The sequence below is a fragment of the Eubalaena glacialis genome, chromosome 13, assembly GCF_028564815.1.
Source record: "Eubalaena glacialis isolate mEubGla1 chromosome 13, mEubGla1.1.hap2.+ XY, whole genome shotgun sequence".
Taxonomy (NCBI): domain Eukaryota; kingdom Metazoa; phylum Chordata; class Mammalia; order Artiodactyla; family Balaenidae; genus Eubalaena; species Eubalaena glacialis.
In genome coordinates, this window is record NC_083728.1 from 58,678,193 (window position 1) to 58,702,307 (window position 24,115).

Here is a 24,115-nt window from a genome sequence, read left to right on the forward strand (position 1 = left end):
GATGTCCCATGGCTGGGTAGGGCTGGGCCCCAGGCTCCCTCTGCCAGCTCCTCTAAGAAGTTCGGGGCCTTCTCCTGACTCTCCTGGGGGTTTTTGTACGTTTGGGGTGAGGCCTCCCGTGGTCGTTCTCACTCTGGGGCTTTCTATCCACCCAGAGTTGTGGTCAGCTGGGCAGGCCCTTCCCAGCTCAGCAAAAACCTGAGGCTTCCTGCCTGCACGGGCCTTTCTGGGGTTGTGCAGGCTGCAAGGCCCCCTTGCTGGGGCCCTGCTCAAGCTGGGCTGTGGCTGTCCTTTGATTGCCTTGAGTGACCATGTCCAGGCCGAGGCCAGGCCACAGGAAGCGGGACCAGCCCAGGAGGTCACATCACAGTGAAGCGTGGGTGTCTCATCGTTTTCGCTGATGGGTGAACGTTCCGCTGCCCTGGAGCTCAGCTCATGTTCTTCCTATGCTGAGTCCCCGTGGCGACTGGCAGAGCTTCTGCACGGGAACGCCTGTGCCTGCTGCCCAGAACGAGGCCATGGCCGCTGGCTCCTCCAGGCTCCCTGTGGGTGCTGGGAGAGGGCAGCTCATCATCGGCTCCTTTTCAACCAGTTAGCTGGACCTAATTCTCTAGCTCCTGAGTCAGGTTTAAATCCTCTGGAAAGGTCATGCTTTCCCGGGTGCCGCCGATTCTCTGGCTGTGGTGGTTTCTTTTCTTTGTGGCTGGTTTAACCCTCTTTCCTTGCTTTTGCACTGGCCGATCCATGGCCAGGCCCACTGCTGACCCCTGCTGGCCTCCGGGGACGCGCTGCACAGACCCGACAGGCCAAGGTCTTCAGTCCCCAGGCCCACCTTCCCTGCCTTTACCTGCTGGTGGCTTTTTGTCAACTTTAACCCCTCCCCCCAAACCTCCTTTTCCACCTGGAGTTGGTAGCGTTCTCGGAGTCAGGACACTGTCCGAGGAGTGAGGCTCCCAGGCCTCCCCCCAGGGAGTGCACCCGAAGCTGCATGGTCTCCCCTGCGAGCCAGTGAGCAGGGTAGGGACCCTGGGTCGGCTCCCTCCTTCCTAACTCCACTTCATTTCCCTGACACAGCCCATACTCGGGAGGGGGCGTCAAGCCCTTCATAGAATAAACGCATGGTAGCTTCTAGAACAGGCCAGGCTCCATCTTCAGTCTGATCAAAGCGGTGTGATCTGAGCCGAGGCTTCCCTCTAGCCGTCTGCCCTTGGGCAGCAGACACGGGGAAGGCTGGGTCCCCTCCGCCTGGTCACAAATCAGGAAACAGAGTTATGTGTTCAAGAAGCCCCATTTCGCCCCCCTGAATGCTGCACGCCGCTGAGGCCCAGTTCACAAACCCCCTTTTCCAGGAAGCTGTCCCTTTGGGCCATCTGAGCACTGACCCTCTCAGCTGGCACAGAGGACAGGCCAGTCTGTCTCCTCCACTAGATGACCGGAAGTGCCAGCCTGTTCCCCTTTCTCCACAGGGCCCAGCACACAGGCCACAGCAGGCTTCATAAACTCATCCTGTTAAAATGCAGATTCTGAGCCAGTGGGTATGGGCGGCCCAAGCCTGCATGTAACAAACCCCGGGCAATGCTGCTGGGCCTCGGCCTCTCCTGGATCATCGAGGGTGGGAGCTCAGCGCCTGCTGAGGGCTCTTAACTGTAGGCGTGTGGGGTTTGGGGGGCGGTGCAAATGTGTGGATGAATGAGTACCTACGAACCAGAGGAATGAGCAGCAGCAGACCTGGGCTCCCCCTTGAGATGAAGAACAGGCACAGGCCTTCGGCAGACACGGGTGTGGGGGCAGCAGGGGCACTGTGGGTCCCCTCCCCACGGCCCGTTTCCCTCGTTATTTTCTAGAGTACAGCATCCAGAAGGATTCTATAAAGCCTTTTTGTTTTTATTGCACATCATATAAAACGAACTGCACCGTATTTAAAACAGACAAGACGTTCACAAGGACACAGAGACCCAAACTTTTCTTCTTTTCCAGCCCTCACCTGCACTCCACAGGCGGCTGCAACACATACTGGTGGAACCAGTTAACAAAGAACGTGCTTATTTTGGGGGCTTCAGAGCTGTACTGGGCCTTCTGTACTGCCCAATTCAGAGACTGCTGGTGACAATGACAAGTGTCTGGGCAGGACAGCTGGGCCAGCAGAGCACCTGGGGCCTGGCAGTGCAGGGCCTGTGGACAGCTGGTCTGCTGGTGGAGGCTGGGATTACAGCCCAAGTGCTGAGAAGGAAGACATGGGCAGGGGCAGCCTAGACCCAGACATCCACCTCAGGACACGGACACCTGTGACTGGTGGGCAAAGACAGTGGAAGACACGGCTGAATCAGGCCTTGCCCTGGCCAGCTGGCAGTGGCCCACCCCCTCCTGAAACACATGGGGCCCAAGGGGGTTAAAGGGAGACAAACTGTGGGCACCGATGGAGGGAGGGGCCAGGGCCCCTAAATCCAGCGGACGACACACTCCGAAGGCCACTCTAGGATACGAGGTCAAGAGGAAGCCGATCTGGGTTGGTGCTGCCGTTATTCACAGGGGGAGCGGTGTGGTCAGAAAGCTCAGAAACACTGTGGGGGCCTGGCTGGCTGACGGGGGCTGCAGACCCTCACAGGCTGCTGATGGCCAGGGGTTGGGGGCGGGGGACAGGCCTGCGGATTCTGACCCCCATCTTCTTGCCCACGGGCTGCCGTCTCTTCCTCTCAAGCTTCTCCTTGCGGGCGGCAGCTGTGGTGAAGGTGATGCACTGGGTGTCCAGGAAGTCCAGCAGCTTCCCCGTGGCCACGTGGATGCCTTGCTGCTTCAGCTCGGCCTGTAGCTCTGCCAGCTCCAAGGGCTGGTACAGCAGGACCTTGCGGTAGAGGGCTGGCTTGGAGCAGATGTAATGCCTCACGGCCTCCTCTGTGGCCGCTCCCTGGATGGCCGCCTGCGAAGCACTGACACCCTCCTCGTCCTCCTCATCTTCTCCTGCAGACTCCAGGGCCGCTCCAAACTCACAGGAAGAACTGAAAAGAACCAGACAGTAACATCCAGCAACACCCCTTCTTTCTGGCCTCTACCCCGAGACCAGGAGCTTCTTTGAGGGAAGGAGTGTGTTTCTGTGTCCCCTGCGGAGCCTGGCACGTGGACGACCCCCAGGGCAGTAGGAAGCCCCAGGCTGCTGTGTCCCTGGCACTCTAGCCGCCGGCCTGAGCGGGATCGCACCCTCAGCCAGAATCTAATGCCGAGGGCAGCCGTGCTAGGCTGGCCCTGCTTGTGAGCGAGGATGTGGGAGCCCCAGAGGTCTGCCCAGGAGGCCCACAGGGGGCTGACCTTTAACCCCACCTGGGTCTCCGGTCGTTCAAACCCAGAAGGCAGCTGGGATTTCTGAATGTTGGCCATCAGGCCTCGCTTATGCCAATTCTCAAAACTCACTTGTCAGAGGACCTACAAAGCCACTGGCCCTGTCCTTCCATCTGGTTACCTTTGTGAGCTGCAGGAGCTGTCACTGCTGTCTACAGAGGTGGCCATGGATTCCTGGGAGGCCGGTAGCTGGGTGTCACCATCAGGGCCTGGAGGCCCCTCCTTGGCTGGTGACGTGCTCAGGGCAGGGATGCTTCCACCAGGCTGCATCTTTTGATGTTGGGGGCCCTTGGTCTTAGCAGGTCCCTTGGACCTTTGGGGAACGGGGCCAGAAGTGGCCTCCAGCTGGGTGCGGCCAGCTGCCCTTGAAGCCTTAGAGGTCTTGGTGGTGTAAGTCTGGCTGCAAGGAGCCTCCAAGGGCACCTGTGAGGACTGGCTCTCTTCCTCGGAGTCTGACTCCAGTGTCTGGTGAGTGTACTGGAATATCTCCTTCAGTTTCAGGACCATTTGGCGTTTGGGCAGAGGGCGGACCCCAAACCTGAATGGGAAAACAGGTGAACGTCAGCAAAGAGCAAACAGTTATCAACTAATTAAACTAGTGGCTTTATGTAACTGAATCTTAAATGCCTGACTTATGAGCATTCAGAGGTCAATATCTATCCTGCATACCCACTGAGCTGACTCAGGAATATTCCAGAAGGGCCATTCCCCCTGAGTTCTGAGTGGTGGTGGTAGCAGTGACCTCCCCAGTGTCCAAGGTGAACAGCAGAATTCATTGGAATGTGAGTTTTGATGTTCTTTTAAAAAATCAGGTGTCCCTCCTCAGACTGTTAAGGCAAGGGTCCCATTCCCATCCACATGGCACATGGAGACCTGCCACCTGATGGGTGACCTGGAGGAGTGTCATTTCTTGGCCCTAAGTCACTTGGGGAACAGTATGTGGAGAGCTGGGAGTCACGCACGCCCCCCAAGCAACCAGAGGCTCCTGCCACCAGAGCCCAGGGTGCCATTCTGCTCCCCGCTTCACTAAGCCTGGACACAGGCGCAGGAGGGAGGGTCTGCTCAGAGCAAGCTTTCCAGAACAACACCAACCTGTCCAGTTCTTTCTTCAGCACCGGGGTCTCCATGATGGAATACCTTGGCATTGGGGTTATGGGCACTTCGGGGGGCAAGTTCTTCTTCCGATTAGCACCTTCTGGGTAGAACAAAAGAAACACACGTTTCAGCATGAGGGCCCTGGATTTGCCTCTTCTGACCCTGATACTGTCACTTAGAGAAATGCTGCCCTCGCTCCAGGACAGCAGTGATGTCCACCCTTCACTGTTTGACTCTGGAGTCCTGTCCTCCCATTGGAAAGCATCACGCAGCACACGGTGAGGGCCACGGGCTTACGCGGTGCTGATGCTGTGAAGGGCTCGAAAGCAGGTAGGCGGTTGCCAGGGGCTGGGGTGAAGGGGCAGTGGGGCGACTGCTAATGGGTATGGGATTTATTTTGGGGTGATGAAAACATCCTGGAATTAGACAGCTGTAGAATACTGTACTAAAAAGCCATTGAATAGTACATTTGAAAGGGTGAATTTTATGATATGTGAATAACATCTCAATAATGCTGTTATTTAAAAAAAAATCAGTATTTTAAAGACAACTTAGGGACAACTTAAGTACATCTGGACTTTGGTTCTTATCCTTTTTATGAGCATGGAGTCCTTTGAGATGCCAATGAAAACAACAGGATCTGTCCTGTGAAAAATGCACAAAATTCTTTATATCATTTCAAGAGTTTGTCACCCTCATGAATCTCCCCTCAGATTCTGACTAAGGTCCCCTGGTCTCAGGTCTCCGGCAGCGGTTCTCACACACCACCTGGGAACCTGTTAGAAATGCAAATTCTTGGTCACACACCAGACCTCCTGAAGCAGCAGCTCTGGGGTAGAGCCCGGCCACGTGTGTTTTAAGAAGCTCTGCAGGCAATTCTGACGCCCACTCAAGGCTGAAAGCACTAGTTAGTGATGCCCAGCTGGTCTAAGATTTTAGGGGGACATGAAATGGCAGGACACAGGCAGATGCTCTGCCCACAGGCTCTGCTTCCCTGTCACCAGTCACGGCTCAGTGTCGCCTGGTCCCTTCCCAGACTCTCCCTGGATCAGTCCAGCTGGAGGGGGTAGCGGTGGGGCAGCAGCACCTCAAGGGGCCGACACCAACACCGGGGGCCTTGATTTTCCCCTGTGACTGAAATAAGCTGGGAAGTGGGGTCCCTCCACCAGTGGGGCCGATAAGGCTCACAGCAGACCTCCCACACTCACCCCATCTGGTCTTTTAATTGAGATGAAATTCACATAACAAAATTTTAAAGTGAACAGTAGCACTTGGCACATTCAGTGTTGTGCAACCACCACATCTTTCTAGTTCTAAAACATTTCATCCCCCAAAGAAAGTTCCATGCCCGTCACTCCCTGTTCTCCTCCCCCACAGCCCCTGGCGATCACTCATCTACTTTCTGTCTCTATGGCTTTGTCCATCTGAACGTTTCACATAAAAGGAATCATATAATACGTGGTGGCCTTTTGTGTCTGGCTCCTTTCACTGAGCAGCATGTTTTCAAGGTTCATTCTGCTGTATCTGTGTCAGTGCTTTATTCCTTCATATGGCTGAATAATATTCCACTGTATGGATGGACCACATTTATTTATCCACTTATCAGCTGATGGACATTTGGGTTATTTCCACCTTTTGGCTGTTGTGAATATTGCTGCTGTGAACATTTGTGTACAGGAGTCCTGATCTCAAATCCTTTGAATGTATATGTAGGAGTGGAATTGCCTGGTGGTAATGGCAATTCTGTGTTTGACTACTTGAGGAACCACACATGTCTGCTCTTCAGGTGCACGTGAGGTGCCTGTCACAGCCTCTCGGAGGTGCTGGTCCACTATTCTGGAGTGGAGCCACAGACAGGGATCTTGAACAAGTACCCAGGCGAGCCACAGGATCCAGGCAGGTTTAGGAAGCCCTGACTTACTGGCTAAGGAGTGTATGTTTGACAGCAGGCCGATCCTCCCCAACCATGGAGTGGGGTCAGGCAGGCAAGGGGAGGGCTGGCCGCGGGTCAGCAGGCCCTTTAGCATCACCGCCCCGCGCTGTCCTTACGACCTTCCACGCCCCTTAGTGTAAAACAATGTAAAAGACAACACCCTCCCACTACTCACTTGGCGTCTGTAACTCTTGCAATTTCTGGGCTCCATCCGCGCTCGGTGTCTGGGGCAGAGGAAGAGCCTCTGGGGACTTCTGTTCTTCTCCATCCCAATCGTCCCACAGAGCTGAGTTCAGAAAGCTCAGCCTGCTGCTCCCAGGGGAGCCGGCCCCAGGGGATTTCTCTTGAGCCTTCCTCTGGCCAGTGCGGCTTCCTCGGATGGGGGTGGTGCCCAGCAGTGCTGGGGAGCAGCAGTCACCGCTGTCTGGGGCCCCCTCCACCCTACCGCCAGGGCTACTGGTGCTCAGGGGGCCGGTCCACTCAAGGTTCAGGTGGTCAATCGGAATTGGTGAGAGGGGCTCCACATGCCAACACCAATCGTCGGCTGGCATCGGGGGGTCACTGTCCGGCAGGGGGATGTTGCTCGCCTTCCGGGAGGCCACCTCCTGCTCCTCCTCACTGTCCTCAACCTCCACCACTTCACTCGCAGTGGCCTGAACCCCTGGGCTCAGCGCAGGCGGTGGGTGCCTCTGGAACTGCCCAGTGAGATCAGCAAGGCCTCCTGAGCTGGGACGGGGAGCCAGAGGAGAAAAGTACTGGTGGCATCTGGGGTGGGGACTGGACGGGCTTCTGCAGACCTGCCTTCTGCTGTCAGGGCTTCCGGGAGAGATGGGGCCCAGGAGTGAGGATGTCTGAGGCACGATGACCGAAAACTTACTCATGGCTTCCGGTTCGTCCCTGTTCTGTAACAGGGCCCTGGGCTTGGGCTGAGCCAGTGGGTCTGCTGAAGGCCTGGACCTGAGGCCTGTGATTTGGGTCTGCGATGAACAGTCACGGCTTCTGCTAGCCAGTGGGGTGGCGGGCACCAGCCACGAGGTATCTGTCGTGCTGTCCTCGTCGCCACTGATCTTGGGGTCGCAGAACAGCTGGGGGGTCCCTCTGCCCCCAACAGAGCCCCGGTTCCCCAGCGGTCCCTCCACCTCCTGCTGTAGCGTGGGCCCTCTTCCTGGTGGGCTTTGGGAAGGTTCCTGCTCCGCATCGAGGTCGATGATGGAAAACAGCTCAGAGGACTTGGTGCTAACTTCAAGAACTTTCCTTTCTTCCGAGGGACCATTCAAAACTGACTTTATTTTGATTTGTTCCAGCTCCAGCTCTTCATCTGAATCCAATAAAAGGATCACCTCATCTTCTCTGTTCACGCTGGATGGAGAGTTCTGAGACCTGGCACTCAAGCAGCCAGGTTCTGACTGGGTTAGATCCATGGGTGGAGACTTTTCTGGGGAGATCAGGACCCCTTTACCTCTGTGTTCCAACATGGAACTACATTCCTTGTCTTTCTGGCCTGGATCCTTACGTGACATGGGAAGGCTTCTGGCCCTCTTTGGCTTTGGTGATGAGTTCTGGGAGGCTACCCTGGAAGCCGTGCCCTGCAGCTGGGGTGTTGGCAGGGACAGGTCACTGGTGTGACGAGAACGAAGATGTGGCTGGCAGGGACTCCTGCCTTGATGGGGATGTGATGGGAAGAAGGGTGAGTGTGAGGGAGGTGCCTGCTGGTGAGCAGGGGGATGGGAACTCTCTATCTCCCTTTCCCATATGGTGCAGTTTCCTTCCTTGCGATCACTTGTCATCTGGGAGGGTTCAGGGTATCCGGCTTGAGGCGATGAAAAGGACTGTTCATCATCATCAACATCAACTGAGCACAAAAAGGTGCTTTCCTGCTTCTCTGCCCGAGCCCGGGCAGGGCCGGAAGAGTAGGGAAGAGCCAGTGCTTCCTTTGGGGACTCCGCTTTCTCCTCCCTGTCCAAACCCTGGTCCCCGGGGGGCAGGAGCGTGGAGTGTCTCATGTTTTTCCATTTGTCTGGGGCCTCATCTCTTCCTTGCCCAGATGATTCCATCTGCTCTGCATTTTCTGACTGTTCTTTATTGCGAACGCTTGTGAGGATTCTCCCAGAAACTGGACCGTCCTCCCTGAGCTGGTCAGTTTCTTCCTCCATCGCTGGAGCTTTCTCCCCCTGGAGCAGCTTTCGCTGAGTAGCTGCAAATTCATAAATTTCTTCCATCTCTGCCTCATTCACCTTTTCTCTGTCTTCTTCTCGGCCCTCGGATTTCGGCAGAGCCTCTGCTTCCTCCTCCTCCCCCCGCCACACTGACCGCAGGAGTTCTTGGAAAGTCTCCACTCTGCTTTCACAATCCTCGTCTTCCTGCTCCTTCTGCTGTCCACCCTCGGCATCCATCAGGACAGGCACCTGTTCGCACAGGTGAACAAGCTCAGTCACACCAAACCTGCAATGGGAAAACCATGCGTCACCCCACCCAGCGCAGAGGCGGCAGCTGGGTGTCCAGGTGCAGGAGGCTCGGGGCAGGACCCCTCACGGGGAGGACGGCCGTGACTCACCCTGGCCTTTCCCCTGCTCCCCTACGGAGACGGTTCCCGTGCTCATGCCCAGCTATGCCCCAGGCTGCTCAGTTCTAGAAACAGAGCCTTCAAGGAGGGCCACTAACCCTGCTGTGCAGGCCCGAGTGCAGGCTGAGGGGAGATGGCAGGGATGGGTGGTGCTGTGACCGGGAGAGCACCCAAAGTGCTGTGACTGATGCAAACTGGGACACCCAAACCTATCACAGGTCAGCCGGGCCTAGGGCCACACCAGCCTGCCACCTGCTTGATGGCTCTGTGGTCTAATCGGTACCTTTGAAACCCGAGAGGCTGAGCCCATCCTTCCCAAGAATGCACCTGAGAGATGAACAAGGTTTCATCCCAGAGGCCCTCGAGCTTTATCAGGAAGTAAAACACCTATTTTTTGCTGAGCTACCTGCCACCTCTCCTGAGATACTGGTGTGGACAAACCAGGTAGGTGCAAATTCATGGGAGTTAGATCAAGCATCCTACTCACTTCCATTTTCTGGGACTTGGGAAAGGACGGCTGTTGTTCAGCTTTGGTGGCAGAACCACCAAGGAGCGGCAGTGTTTGGGGCTGAGGTTGGGACCACCCTCTCATCACGCCCAGGGATCGAAAGCCACGGGGCCCTCCTCAGCCAGCACTTGGCTCTCCTGCAAGTGTTCATTCTGGCCAGACTTCCAGTCAATACACCCTGTTCAAGGTCACCACCGGGTATAAACTTGGGATTAAAAGGTACAGGAAGGACTCAGCCCTGACCTTCCCACGGGCCATCAACCAGATAATCCTTGTCAGTTAATGTCAAAAGCTGTGAAGTAAATGGGAAGAACAATCCGGACCTGTGGGCCAGAGAGCTCAGGTCAGGGGCCAGCTGGGGAGTAAGGGCAGTGTCCGCAGCATAGAGGTAACGCAGGAACATCCGGGCGGCCTCAGCGCTGACGTCACTCAGCAGAACGCGCTGGGTCCTCATGTCACCATCTTCTATTGCAAAGAAGCCTTCACTGTTTACCTGAGGGAGGTAACGCATGCAGAAGAGTTACCGATCGGACAGTCGTGACTTGGGGCGAAACAGACCTCAGGGAGGTTCTGGGAGCCGCTGAGCTTGTCCTAGGACAGGTATTAGCCAGTGTCGCTCCATTTAGTTGGCCAGGAATTCTGCAGGTTAGGCCACAAAACTTGTCTGTTTCCAAAATCAAGTCAGTGATAGATGCTCAAGAACCCAGTCAGTCCCCTCTTGACAGGCATATCAAAGGCACTAGAACTTTCTGACGAGACTGACAGCAGTTTCTGGGATTCCTGCAATGCGATGTTCAAGTCAAATGCACAACGGCACAGAAATGTCGCAGTAGCTCGACCTTAACAAGGTTGTTTATAAGACTTTACAATTATGCAAATAGAGGAAAAGGAAACAATTCTGGGGAAAAAAGGATTTTTATTCAACAGAACAAGAAGTCTGATGTTTCCCAAAGCTCATCTCCTCATAGAGCTTCCTGACCTCAAACCTTTCTTCTCCATGGAAGCATAACCTTGATGGCAACAGAGGAAGAACGTTCCAGGGCAGTGGGAGGAGAGCCGGGGTTGGGGGAGGAAAGGGGGCAGGAAGACAGAGGGAGGGGCAGGGCACAGAGGGAAGAAGAGGGGAGGAGGGAGAGGAGGGGGGAGGGAAAGGGGTGGGGATGCAGCTTGGCCGCACACTTACGTGCTGCATGAGAAGTGGGCATCGGGCATAGAGCACAAACTTGTGGGCATAAAGCACCTCCCCGCCGTCCATCTGAAACTGGACGTCGCTGAGGTGTGGGCTGTTGACCATGGCACCGAAGTCGGCCACCAGCAAACCGAGGGCGAGCTGAAATGAGACGGGGAGAGCAGCCACTGCCACCTGTCGCCCGCCTAACCATGCAGGCCCAACTGACGGGGTGCAGGTGGCCAGTCAGGGCCTCGTGCTGCTCCCCACAAGGTCCAATGTTGGGCTCCACCTTTAAGTTACCTTTAGGCCCTCAGGGACACGGAACAGCAAAACCCAGTCCTTTCTAAAAATCTCCATCACACCCAATTCCCTGGCCTAAATAGGAGCCCCAGCCCATGGTGAGGTGTGCTTGATAGCCTCACCGGGATGTGGCAGCAGCATCAGCACCTGCTGAGGGCTCCGTGGGCCAGGAGGTGTGTGGCCCCACAGGAAGCTACCAGCCCAGCCTGCCGTGACAGATGGCACCTGAGCCCAAGCAGGTACGGGGCCGGCCGAGGAGCTCCGTGTCCCTCTCTGACATGTGCCACGTCTCCAGGGAGACCTTGGTGAGAAGTGCTTGGCTGATACCAATGCACTCACGGGACGACACCCACCCTAAGGAAAACCCAGCTTCTAACCCAATTTGTCACCAACACAGAACACGAACTATTAGCTGGAGGCCTCCAGGACTCACACATGAGGGCACAGCAAGCCCTGAACGAGTGAATGGAACTTTGAGAGATGGATGCTCAGAGCCGTCGGCTGAAGTGAGGCACCCTCACCGAGCAGGGGTGCTCCCCAGGCCCCAGGACAGAGCAGGCTCCCAGGGCCGGGCTACTGAGGTGCCCCAGGGTTCAGCGACAAAAGGGACAACAGCCTCATGGCAAAGCCCCGCTCAGTTCAAAGGCCGTCAAGGGGATCAGTGGACTCGAGCAGGGGCCTGGAGGCTGGCAGTGAGCTGGCAGCACTGAACACACAACAAGCCCTTCGGCCAAGACCATGGATGGAGCCGGGACAGGGCCAGACATTCTTACCGAAGCCTGGCTGCTCCTCTCCAGGCACTTCTCCTTGGCTGGCAGGACAAACCCAGTCAGTGGAAGGCTGCTGGGCGACAAGTCCATTCCTGAGAGGAGGATTCGCAGGTTAAAAGAACAGCACCTCCTGGCAACATCAACCACCAGGGAAAGAGCATCACCTGGGCTGACCCGAGGACGTCTTCATGGAAAGCGAACTGCCCACAGACCACCTTCACAACCACCCCCTCCCAACAGAGAGGGACTCGGGAGAGAAAGAGCCGAAATCAGCCCTCATGACCACTCGTTCTGGCAAAAGGCTCTGTCCTTGGTCAAAGTTGAAGGAAGACTGTGACAGACTCACCTAAATCCCATTCACCTTTGAGGAAAAATGAAAGCACCTAGTGAGACTACATTCTCCCTGTCACATGGGGATAAGCCTGGCAACATCGGATCTGAGCAGCTGTCACGGCCCTGGTCCCAGGGAGGAGAGGCCCCGACGGCCGGTGTCTCACCTGTGGCCCCTCCTGAGCCGGCCGGGCCCCCGCTGCAGGGCCACGGGCTGGCGCTCAGCCCCTCTCCTGCCAGGTCCAGGAGGTCCTGCAGGGCCTGATGCTCCCTCTGGCTGGCGGAGGGCGCTGGGCTCAGGGGGCTGTGGCCCACAGGGCGGGTGCCATGGACGGCAAGGGGTGTTTGCACGCCAGGCTCTGGCTTCTCAGGCAGCTCCAGTGGCAGCGTGGGCTCCTGTGTGAGGCCCTGAAAGAAGTGGGAGAGCCAGAGTGAGCGTGTGGCCACCGCAGCAGGCTCCCCAAGGGTGTGAGCCCCAGCCCAGCGCGACCCTGGGAAGCTTGTCACCATTGCCACCTGTCAGCAGGCTCGTCTGTCACAGCAGAGGCCATGCCTGTGGCCTCCACATCTGCAGAAGGGTTCCCAGGGCCCCCGCCCTCCTAGTATCGTCTGAATTGCTTCAAGCGGGTGAGTACCAATTCCAGACACCTGCATAGGCCAGTCTGGTTCCTGCCGCCCATCACAAGCAGGTCATACCCGGTCCGGGAGAAGGCCCTGGGACTCTGCATTTTAAACTCTCCAGGAACATCACACACTTGGGAACCAGTGGTCTCCCTGTTCCTACCAGGGGAACCATCTGGTTGCTGCAAAGAAAACACACTAGACCACACACAACGCTCCTTGGCTTCTCCCCCCTCCCATCTTCCTCCAACTTTCTGCCGCCGCCCTCTCTCCTGAGCCCACCCGTGCCAGCTCAGAAGGGAGCTCACCTCGGTGGGCCGCTGGGGCACCAGGGGAGGGACCAGGCTGGCCGTGTAGAAGGATTCCAGAGCCCAGGCCCCGGTCAGGGCGCTGCCCTCCCACAGAAAGTTCTGCTTTCCTCCAGGTGGTCGAAGACCTCGCCTGCCCTTTTCCAGCTCTTCCTTAAAAATTCTGCTCGCAGGAAGCGGTGGCGTGCCAGACAGCTCCAGCTCCTCTGCCAAGAGCTGGGCCACGCGATCCTCCATCTGTCTCCCTGTGGTCTCCGCGTCCTGGACTAACAACTGTGGGGGCGTAACGGGGGCTTTCTTCTTGCGACTTTTCTTCTCTAGAGCTAAACAGAAGCAACACGGAGTCATCCTCCCCCCGAGGCCCCCAGCTGCTCCTTTAGCGGCTGCCGTGCGGCGAGGCTCCCCCGGCACCACCCTTGACCACACATACCTGCTCCCGGTCTCGTCCTCCCAGAAAAAGCGTTTCCCAGCCTGAGTGCCGCCGGCACAGCCTCCTGCTCCATCTCGGACCGGGACAGAGCCATGGCCACCAGCAGGTCCTCGGACGGCGCCTCGGGCTTGGCGACCTTCTGCCTCTTCTGCGGCTCCTTCTTGGCAGTGGCTCCCTTCCGCTTCAGACCTCCAGCGTGATCCCTCAGGCTTAAAAGGCAGCCACACCGAAAGGTTAGTGAGGCTAGAGGTGCGAGCACTTCCTGTTATGAGGTGGTCCCCACTGGACCCGAGAGGGCTCACCCTTTCTCCTTGGTAGGGGGGGCAAGAGAAAAGGGATAAATGTGCAGACAGAAGCATCAACGGCTTCTGTACTCAGTCACTGCGCTCACTCTGTGCCTCACGTGAGCTCGCCTGATCCTGGGCCATGAGTTCAGCACAGTCCAGACACGGGAGGGTCTGGGTCCTTCCGGGTGATGCTGCCCAGCAGGGTTCTTGGCAGACACACAAAGCCGACAGCAGCACCCGCATACCCCAGACGTGGCCAGACCCTTCCGGTGGAGTCAGCTCCCCGGATTCCACCCACTTCTGCCCATCCATACCTCAGATGCCCTGAGGCGGACCCGGCCACACTGGCCGTGAAAATATCCCTTCCCTCCTGCGGGGGCCCTAGGGCGGCACCTCTGCCCAAGGCGTGAAAGGCCTCCCAGGTTAGGCCACCAATGTGGTCAGCTGACTCAGAGGTCAACGTGCAGCATGTCATTTGGGTTGGAGGATATTTATTTAAAGGATTTTCTGGCTGGAGAGAACCTACACTGCCTGGTGAATTCCAACGGTCTGGGCGAGAGGTGGGAGGTAAAGGTGAGACAGATGGAGAGTGCAGACCCAGGACCACCTTCCCTGTACCTCAGGGCAGTGTGCGGGAAGCACCTCTGGTTTGGGTAAAAGCTCGTGCTCTCCACCGGGCCAGGGATGGCTCCGGAATCTCAGGTATCACCTCAGAGATCTCAGCGAGCCCTAATTCAGTTCCAACCTCCTGGGAACCCTGCACGATAACCACAGCCTCCAAGAGGGGAAGGAGCCACCCTAACCTCCAGGCCCTGCTGGCAGCTGCTGCAGACTGTACCTCAGCCCAGCGGGCAGGGCCTGGGCTGAGGTGAAAGCACGTGAGGGGTGCAGGAGCAAGTGGGGTGCTCTCACCAGCATGTGTGCCCTGGCTGGGGAGCTCTGACTACCCCGGAGTCAAAACGCCCTGGGCTTGGCCGTATGGCAGGCAAGGCTCTTCGTTTGCTGTGGTTTTCTACTCTAACAGCCTTCCAGAAGGACCCACACACATCTTGTCTCACTTCTTGGAGGTATTTAAAAAGCAGATATATTTTATCTGAGTAGGTAGCTTCAGTCTAGTCCTGCCAAAAGGCAAGCAGTGGCTTAGATGACATCTATTCTAAGGACTTAAGGCTTCTGAATCTGTGATGCTAGTGTTGATGTGCTAAAATACGGACAGGCTTGCAGCTAAGAATCGACCACCCAGTCTCAGCACTGGCCCCCTTCAGAGGCCCATCACCTGCATGCAAGGCAATGGCTGGAACAAACAGAGCCACTGCCTTCGGCCTTCCCTTTGCCCTCAAGAGCTGCCGAGGGAAAGAAGTCCCGAACCTACAGAAGTCCAGGGCCCGCGCTACTCTGTTCCCTGTAACACTGGGACCTACCCAGGCATCCACAGCGGCAGAGGCGATGTGGAGGGAAGCAACCCTCTGCCAGTTGTTTGTGGTTTGCATGCCAAGCACTTGTTTCTGGGTATCAGCAAGGCCTCCTACTCAAACACTTAAGCATTTAATTCATGCAAAAAAATAGGCCTATGGTTCTGTCTCATCAACTTGTTGAGCTATGCTGAGTAATGTTACATTAACAGTATGAAAATCGGACTACACTGAGCTGGAAGCCATGCTGTACCCCACACGAAATGGATGAGGTGAAGAGAATTATCGAATTCTTAGCTGCTCAGGATGGTGGGGATGGGAAAATCTCAGGAAGGCCCTCGTGGAAACCAGTCCAATCCAACTGGTCCATTTCAAAGCCTCCGACGATAGAGATCTGTCCCCTCCTCAGTCCCTGTGGAGACTATGCCCAATTTCCTCCCGAAATATTTCATCTCCAGAATCAGAGAGGGCTCTGTTGTCCTCCAACACTACAAAAGGCCTTTTTTCTTTTTTTTTTTTAAACAAATCAGACTACTTTGATTTTTCTTCCTTTTCATCTGACTCACCTCGATGCCAGTGTGCCAGAGGCCCCCTCGGGCTGAGCTGTCTGCAGCCGCACGGCCTGGAGCAGGAGCTGCGGGCCAACCTCCATCTTCACCGCACACTGTTTCAAGTGACTGATTCTGCTCTTAGGGGTGAGAAATGGCTTGCCGCAAATTGGGCATTCAGGGATCTGAGGCACGGAAGGTCTCAGTGCCTTTTCAGCCTCGTCCAAGCACCTGGAGGAAGACAGCAAAGGTAGAAGAACCACCCTCCCTGGTAATATCGTAGATAGGGATTCATGTCAGCGTGGACGTGCTGTGGGACAAAGCCTGTTCCCCCTGAGCTGATCCCTCCACACAGCCTACAGTCAGCCTCCAGACATTGAATTCAGGTTTCTGTTAGCAAAGGTGTCTGAAGAAAGCAAGGATACACTAAACACAGAGTCATGGGAATAACCATATGGCACAGTGATTCTACTCCTAAGTATATGCCCCAAAGAACTGAAAGCAGATACTCAAGGGACTTCCCTGGTGGTCCCAATGCAGGGGGCCTGGGTTCCATCCCTGGCTGGGGAACTAAGATCCCACATGCCGCAACTAAGCCCGCGTGCCACAACTAGAGAAGCCCGCGTGCCACAACGAAGCCCACACAGCCAAAATAAATAAATACATTAAAAAAACCAAAAAAACAAGATACTTAAGCAAATACATGGAAAGCATGTTCACAGCAGCTCTATTCATAAAACCCAAAAGGTGGAGACAAATGTCCACCAGTGGATGAATGGATAAACGAGATGTGGTCCATCCATACAGTGGAATATTATCTAACCTTAAAAAGGAGAAAAGCACTGACACAGCTACAGCATGCATGACCCTTGCCAACACTCTGCTGAGTGAAGGAAGCCAGACACAAAAGGCCATATATTGTGTGAGTCCACTTATGTCCTGAATGGGCAAATCCACAGACATAAGGCAGATCAATGGTTGCCAGGGGCTGAAGAAAAGAGGGAAATGGGGGTGCCTGCTTAATGGGTCTGGGGTTATTTTGGGGGTGACAAGATGTCATCAAATTGACTGTGGGGACTTCCCTGGTGGCGCAGTGGTTAAGAATTCGCCTGCCGGGGCTTCCCTGGTGGCTCAGTGGTTGAGAATCTGCCTGCTAATGCAGGGGACACGGGTTCGAGCCCTGGTCTGGGAAGATCCCACATGCCACGGAGCAACTAAGCCTGTGCACCATAACTACTGAGCCTGCGCGTCTGGAGCCTGTGCTCCGCAACAAGAGAGGCCGCGATAGTGAAGAGGCCCGTGCACCGCGATGAAGAGTGGCCCCCACTTGCCGCAACTAGAGGAAGCCCTCGCACAGAAACGAAGACCCAACACAGCCAAAAATAAATATAAAAATAAATAAATAAAAAGATTACTATTTAAAAAAAAAGAATCCGCCTGCCAATGCAGGGGACACGGGTTCGAGCCCTGGTCTGGGAAGATCCCACATGCCGCGGAGCAACTAAGCCCGTTTGCCGCAACTACTGAGCCTGCGCGCTACAGCCCGTGAGCCACAACTACTGAGCCCACGTGCCACAACTACTGAAGCCTGCGTGCCCAGAGCTCGTGCTCTGCAACAAGAGAAGCCACCGCAATGAGAAGCCCGCGCACCACAACGAAGAGTTGCCGCTGCTCACTGCAACTGGAGAAAGCCTGTGCACAGCAACGACGACCCAACGCAGCCAATAAATAAATAAATAAATTTATAGGGAAAAAAAATTGTGGTAATGGCTGCACAACTCTGTCAATATATTAAGTAAACACAATTGTATTGTTCACTTTAAATGGGTGAATTGTATGGTATACAAATTATATCTCAATAAAGCTGTTTAAAAAGAAAAGCAAGGATAGATTGACACCGATACTGAGGTACTATCTCAAGATTCCCACCACGGCCACAGGAGCCCCGGAGCTGGTCACACCCACGGGAGAGGTGACCGCAGACAGGTGACGGCCAAGCTGCTCCTACCGGTTCACGTGCTGCTCCCTCCGTGTCACGGTCATAGCTGAGAGGTTCTTTTGACAGATCTGGCAAAAGAACAACCCCTTCTCCTCCAGGCTGTCGTTGTGTGCGGATGCCCGTTCTGGCCCAAACTCGTGCTGGAGGGCCAAGGCCACTGCAGCGTCGCTCTCTGTGGCAGGGAGCCTGGGCCCAGACCCTATGGAGGCACAAGCACCCATGAGGACCAGCTTATCCTCAGATGTCAAGGAGCACGGACACTGGGTGTATCGTGAGGAATCCAGACCTGGCACCACTTGGCTCATGCGTGGCCCCATCCAGGGAGACTGGACCCCGAGTGGGGCCCTGAGAAGGGTACTCCTTAAACTTTAACAGGTACAGGGACCCCCAGAAAGCTGGTTGAAATGCAGGTCCGGAGGCTGGCACTCTGGGGGCCCAGGTGGAGCCTGAGATTCTGCATTTCTGACAACTCCAAGGTGAGGCTGATGCTGCTGGTCCAGGACCATTCTCTGAGCATCAAGGTACTAAAGAACTTGCCTTTCATTTCCCATCTCTGCTAAAGTCGGCAACCCTGGGCATTCCAGGTTTATAAGGCTTCTATTCCAAAAAAATCTAAGTTTTCTCTTCAAAGCTCAACCTTTCCTACTACTCTGACTTTTTCTTGCCCATCCTAGAAGAACCAGGTCAGAGTGAAATGCCATTCTCGGTTTTCTCAGCATCAGACCAGAGGATGGACTGACTCTAATCTTGAGATGGCTCTCAAGGTGGTCATGCCCACTGCTGCGGCCCTCTGTCACATCTGACGTTGCTGGAGCAGACCCTCGGCACTCATGAGGGATATGCCCTGAGAACAAAGCCAGAAAAGCATCATACTTCATTTTGGTCCAATGTCTTTTTTAAACAAAGAAATGGTTTATCTCTCCTGAGTATTACTGGGTATGATGTGACGATTTATGGAAACAACTGAGTCGCATGTAGGGCAGGTGCTGGGCTTACGCACTGGCTGAGTGACTCCTCTGCACCCCTTGGTGCCACGTGGACCAAGGACCGACGCCACAGCAGATGTCACATCGCTATGTCACCTGCATGGACCTTTGGGGTAGCCTGAGAATCCTCAGTAATCCTGAGGTGAAATCTGCAGGTACAGTACCAGGAGACTATGTATTTACTAGCCGTAAGTCTGTCAATACAGTTTCTTCCGGTTTCTTTTCCTTTTGTATATTTTCATCAGGGATGAAAATTCCTATTGTTTAGGGGATAAAGTGTAGTACCACCTGACATTACAAGCCTCAAGAGGTGGTGTAACATGCAGTGCACGGCACTTCCCTGCAGGAAAAGGTTAAATGACAGCAGGAGGAAACAAGCAAATCCAGAAAGGGGGGAATTTTAAAAGACAATTGTCCTGGACTTTTCAAGAAGTTAGTATCGTGAAAAAACAAGGACAAGACAAGGGGACTGGTCTCGGGTCTAGACCAGAGAGACTACTGAGCCACAGCCACACGTGTGTGACAAATCCTCATTCAGAAAGAGAAGGAGTCCAGCTACAGAAGCTATCCTTGGGACAACCAGGGAAATCTGAATGTGAACTGATACCAGGCAGTGTTATGGAATCACTTGTGTTTATGGTATTGTGATTATATAGGAGAATCTAGGAGTGAAGCGTCATGATGTATATAACTTGCTTTCATATGGCACAGAAGAAACGTATATTTATAGAGACATAAAAAAATGTATGGCAAAATGTTGACAATTGTTAAATATAGGTTGAGGGCATAGGGACTTCATTGTAATACATTTTTCTGACTTTTATGAATGGGAAAATTTTTGTAATAAAAGGTCAAAATAAAAAAAAGAGGAAGCGGTACCTTGTCAAAGAAGCTAAGTGAGAAATGACCCAAGGGACCCTCTGTTCTCTGGCCAGACAGAGTGGCAAAGGTAGAGTGCCACCCCCAGCAGAGACGCAATGAACACGGGCTCCTTCCTGACTCCCTTCCCCGAAAGTCATCCCTGTTGGGAAGACAGAGGACTCCCATCATACCGTTCCCCGCCATCATCTCTTGAGGGCCCTTTGGGACGTTTTCTTCAAGTGCAGCCTCTAGGGAGCACCCTTCTGAACCGTGTTTCAAACGCTCGGGGTCTGCTCTCTTGAACTGCTGCATTCGCTGTAGCACCAGCTCTGCCGCCCGGGGTTTGGAGGGACTGGGCACCATCGCAGTCAGACAGGAAGGAGGGGGCTGGGAGCGGCTGTCAGGAGCAGCCTCTGGCAAGGAGGAAAACATTCACATGCATCAGTTCTAGCCGGAGAAACCAAAGACTCTCCCAAAGTTTCAAACATCTCAAGTTTCAAAGGGGTCCTTTACTGACTAGTTTAGGTTTAACTCTTAAGTGTGAATAGTACTGATTGTTTTTTGGTAACCTCACTGTTTGTGGTAATATAAATACCCCTGTCATAAATACCTATGACAGGAGGGGGCATGGGGAGTGACTGCTATTGAACATGGGGTTTATTTCTGAGGTGGTGAACATGTTCTAAAATTAAGTAGGGGGGATGGTTGCACGACTCTGTGAATATACTAAAATCACTGAGCCATACACTTTAAAAGGGTAAATTTTATAGAATGTGAATTGTATCCCTATAAAGCTGTTATTAAAGAAATATTAATGACAAACACTTATATCTTTCTAGGTCAGAAGTTCTCCTTTAACTTGGTGTCTGTAGATGACCTCCGGGGGGGACCCACGAAGCCCCTGAAGTTATACGTCAATTTTGCAGGTGTGTTCGGGGGTGCAGTGTTCTGGGGGAAATCAAGCATAGCTTTCACTAGACTCTCAAAGGGAGCATGAAGGACCAGTAATGTTTCAGCAACATTAACGAAGCCTTACAACAGTCTCTTTACCACCACTGCACTGGGAGGTCATGCTGACCACATATTATTTAAGATCAGGAAGTGAAGGTGAGAAAAATTTAGAAACAGAACTCAGGAGCCCAAAGATCTTGTGCTGTATTATATATGCAAGGCTGGTTTTCAGTTCTGCATGAAGAATGTATGCTAAGCATATGGTTTAGTACACCAAGGGCAGCAGGATAAGAAAGCTGCTTTAAACGAACAAACCAAAAAAAAAAAGAAGAAGAAGAAAAAGAAAACAATAAAAGGTGTTTGGAGGAGAAAGGAAGGACCAGAATATTCTCCTGGGACTCAAACCCACACGGCACCCTCGTTCTACCTTTCAGCAGCCTAACCAAATTGGCTGGCCCACTGCAACTTAACCACTTTGGAATGAACTCAAGAAAGTGAGAGAAGCCGCATTATTTTCATGTTCATGTAACTCATGTCAACTGCGTGATGTAAACATTAATAGGAAACTGAAAGAGAAGAGGGTCCCAAATATATCATGTAGAAAATTCACACGGGTTATATTTTTTATGACTATTGTTTAAAACAGGAGTTGGCAAACTACGGTCCTCGGGCTGGCTGCCTGTTTTTGTTAAGTGAAGTTTTGCTGGAACACAGCCCACTCTATTACATACCGTCATAGGGAGTTGAGTAGTTTGCGACAGAGACTGTACAGCCTGCAAAGCCAAAAAAATTTACTAGCTGGCCCTTTTCAGAAAGTTTTCCGACCCCTGGTTTAAAATAGTACAAATCACCTCTGGTTTCCTCTCTGGAAAAGCTTTGGCAGCTGTTTCAGCTGGTTACCTGTCTGGGTGCTCCATGCACTGTCTTGGAGCACAGCAGAAGCATGCACGCCTCCCTCCCCATTTTCAGGGGGAGCTGGTTCACTCTCTGGCCACTTGGGTGCCCCTTGCTTTTGAGTCCACAGGACCTGGCTGCCAGAGCGAGTTTTCCTCTCAGTGGGGCCTTGAAGGGTTTTGCTCTTGGAAGCAGTTGGTTTGGTCCTTTTCAGTTTGCTTCTTATCTGGGTGCTGTTTGAGGCCTTTTGTGTCTTCCTTTCCCCCGACACTTCCTTGGGGCCATTCTTTTTCACCCTTTGGAAAAAGCTGGCACAGAGTTCCTTAAAGTCATCGTCTGACTCATCCATCATCTGACGGGTTTGAAGGCTTTCAGGCTGGTCTTCGGAGGAGTGAGGGTCAATCTGGGGGCATGTGGACAGATGAGAAAGTGAACCCGAGTGTGAGCCTAGCCAGGCCTCGTTCGCACTCGCAGCTTCATTATGGTTCCTCTCTACTTCTCACTGAGGTACCTGGAGGGTTTGCACAATTGAGCAGGAAGTACTGCTCCCCCCGCCATAATGATTTAAAATGTCTTTCTTCAAATTGAACCTGTGTTAAACAGCACGTTTAAAGCTTACCTTTATTAAAGTTCACAGCTGAGAGCTTCTGTTGTCCAGTAGATGCCTCTGAGAGAGAGTACATGTGACCTTGGTGCTCAGGTGATTCTCCAAGATCTCCACGGTGATAAAGCACATTTGATTCATTTAATTTTTCACTCATGGAAAACCAAACGCATCTAGGTGTAATTAGACAGATATTGTCATTTTATGCCATTTCTTCCAGGAAGGTACAAGAGCATGTGGGGTATGAGAAAAGTCTCCAGAGGAACAATACCCCTGTCAAATAATCAGCTATAGCCTGGTTAGCACAAACTAACTGTCCTACAGGCTACCACAACACAACAGGGGAGAGGGATCTAAAAACCTGTCAAAGCATGTTCTTCCACAGGCAGAAAAATGTGTGCCTCTTGGAAGAATATAGTTTTATTGAAGCCTAGGGAATAAATCCCATGAAGAGCAGTCACCACAGAAACAAGATGGCCCCGGAATCCAGAAAACCTATCTCTTAGGCCTGTGCTGGTCCAAGGCCTCCAGCTCTCAGAGGCTCTATCAGCAAGCAATGTAATGAGAGAGAGAAAGAGAGAATATGCACTTGAACGCTCACGAAGAAACAAAAGATAGGAACATAGCAGGCTCTCTTTCACTGATACAACCAATTTTTCCAAATCAGAAATAGGTCACTTTTCTCCATTCTCTCACCCCAGCAACTCTCCTACCTCAGGTGACGAGAATGCTGCTCATATGCAAAGGTTGGGCCTTACAGGCATGATTATTTATATTGGCACAGTTTAGTGGAGTTCAGAAATCAAAACTGAATAACCCAGTGGTAGAAAGTTCATTTCAAATACCATAATGAAATCTCCACTGTCCAAGTAATCCAATTAATCACCTAGTTTTCCAAAGCTGGGCAGACACACGTACCTAAAATCTACTTTGCATGGCTGGCTCATTCTCATCTTACATCTCCTTAGAGAAGCTTGCTCTCCGTCTTTATCTAAGCGAACTCTCTCCACTCCCATTATTTTCTATCATTACACACTGTTTTCACAATGGCACTTATCACAAGTTATAATCACATGTAATAGATTTATTGAATGCTTACTGTATGCAGGCAGTGGTCCCAAGTGCTTTACAAGTCTAACTCGTTTAATACTTACAACAACTCTACTGGGTACAATCTACTGACACCCTTTCTTTACAGCAAGGAACCAGGCACAAGAATGAGGAACTGACTCAAGTTGACACAGCTTTTCAAGTGGCAGGGCTGGGATCAAATCCAGGCAGTGTGGTTCCAGGGCATCAGCTCTTATATTTTTATTCATTTACTTGTTATCTGTCCCCTACTAAGCTCAAAACTTCAGGAGGGCACACACTCATCGCTATTTTATATTCTCTTTGGCTGACAAGGTGCATGACTTGTAACAAGTGCTCGATAGTTATCTGTTGAATTAATTAACTGCAAAGAGTTTGGTATAATAGGGAGCGAAGAGGAAAGTGGTGGGAGAGAAGGCTGCAGGGAGAATCCGTGTCCGAGAGCCTGGGACGTTAGGCCAAGCAAACTGTTGGATGTGGGCGCTAGAGCAAACTCCACCCTCCACACTGCCCAGAGTCGCCACATCTCTGCCGATACTAGTTTAAAACGGTGCATCTCCTATACGTGCTCAATCAGTATCTGCTGAAGGAAGTAATGGATCCTACGAGACGGCAAGTTTCCAGAGGGCTGGGGACTGTGCCTACTCAGCTTTGTACCTACCGCGGCCGGGCTCACCGCAGACGCTGAAAGAAAGAATGGGCAGGTGCGGGGCTGACCCCCCGCCTCGCCCAACCCGGTGACACACGGGTTGTCACCTGGGGAAGGGCTGCCAAGGACTCTGGCGGCTATAAAGACAGACGGCGAATTCCGATCGCTAGTCGGACCCCCGGGCTGTGCCCCGTGGGTATCCGGATCCCCCCACCCCTCTTCCGTTCAGACAGCCCTGGGCTCCTCCACCCAAGGCCAGGTCCTGCCTCTAACCGCGGCTGGCGGCGGGCGAGAAAGCCTCTTCGCCCTCAGAGGAGCGAGAAAGGCCCGAGGTGGCTGGACCTCCTCTCCCGGGTGCAAGACTCCCGGCCCCAAAGCCCGACTCCTCCTACCTCCGGCACCGCCGCAGCACCTTCTCAACGGAGACCAACGCGCCTGCGCATGCGCCACTTGGCGCCCCGGCGGCGAATTGC

At 53.5% G+C, this 24,115-nt stretch overlaps 1 protein-coding gene across 2 annotated transcripts; it reads right to left on the reverse strand.

Moving 5' to 3' along the window:
- Positions 1-1,878: 1,878 nt before the first annotated feature.
- SLX4 (SLX4 structure-specific endonuclease subunit) lies at positions 1,879-24,098 on the reverse strand. Of its 2 annotated transcripts, XM_061209278.1 has the most exons (16): positions 24,035-24,098; positions 21,920-22,077; positions 21,307-21,703; positions 19,647-19,868; positions 17,618-17,807; positions 15,628-15,840; positions 13,363-13,571; positions 12,933-13,255; positions 12,171-12,411; positions 11,677-11,765; positions 10,616-10,762; positions 9,756-9,925; positions 6,537-8,803; positions 4,426-4,528; positions 3,455-3,871; positions 1,879-2,996 (listed from the first exon to the last, which is right to left on the reverse strand). In XM_061209278.1, the coding sequence occupies exons 3-16, from the start codon at positions 21,650-21,652 to the stop codon at positions 2,600-2,602; spliced, it is 5,334 nt and encodes a 1,777-aa protein (XP_061065261.1). In that variant the 5' UTR covers positions 21,653-21,703; positions 21,920-22,077; positions 24,035-24,098; the 3' UTR covers positions 1,879-2,599. The 2 variants fall into 2 exon arrangements, with proteins under 2 accessions (XP_061065261.1, XP_061065262.1); XM_061209279.1 differs by lacking the exons at positions 21,920-22,077; positions 24,035-24,098 and having other exon boundaries at positions 21,307-21,799.
- Positions 24,099-24,115: the final 17 nt, after the last annotated feature.

Excerpts from the sequence above, each read along its gene's own strand:
- SLX4 (XM_061209278.1), bottom strand. The coding sequence starts at position 21,652 with ATGATGGATGAGTCAGACGATGACTTTAAGGAACTCTGTGCCAGCTTT. Across the intron at positions 13,572-15,627 it reads TCTGGCACACTGGCATCGAG|CCTGAGGGATCACGCTGGAG; the intron begins GTGAGTCAGATG and ends CTGCCTTTTAAG. Across the intron at positions 11,766-12,170 it reads CGGCTCAGGAGGGGCCACAG|GAATGGACTTGTCGCCCAGC; the intron begins GTGAGACACCGG and ends TCCTCCTCTCAG.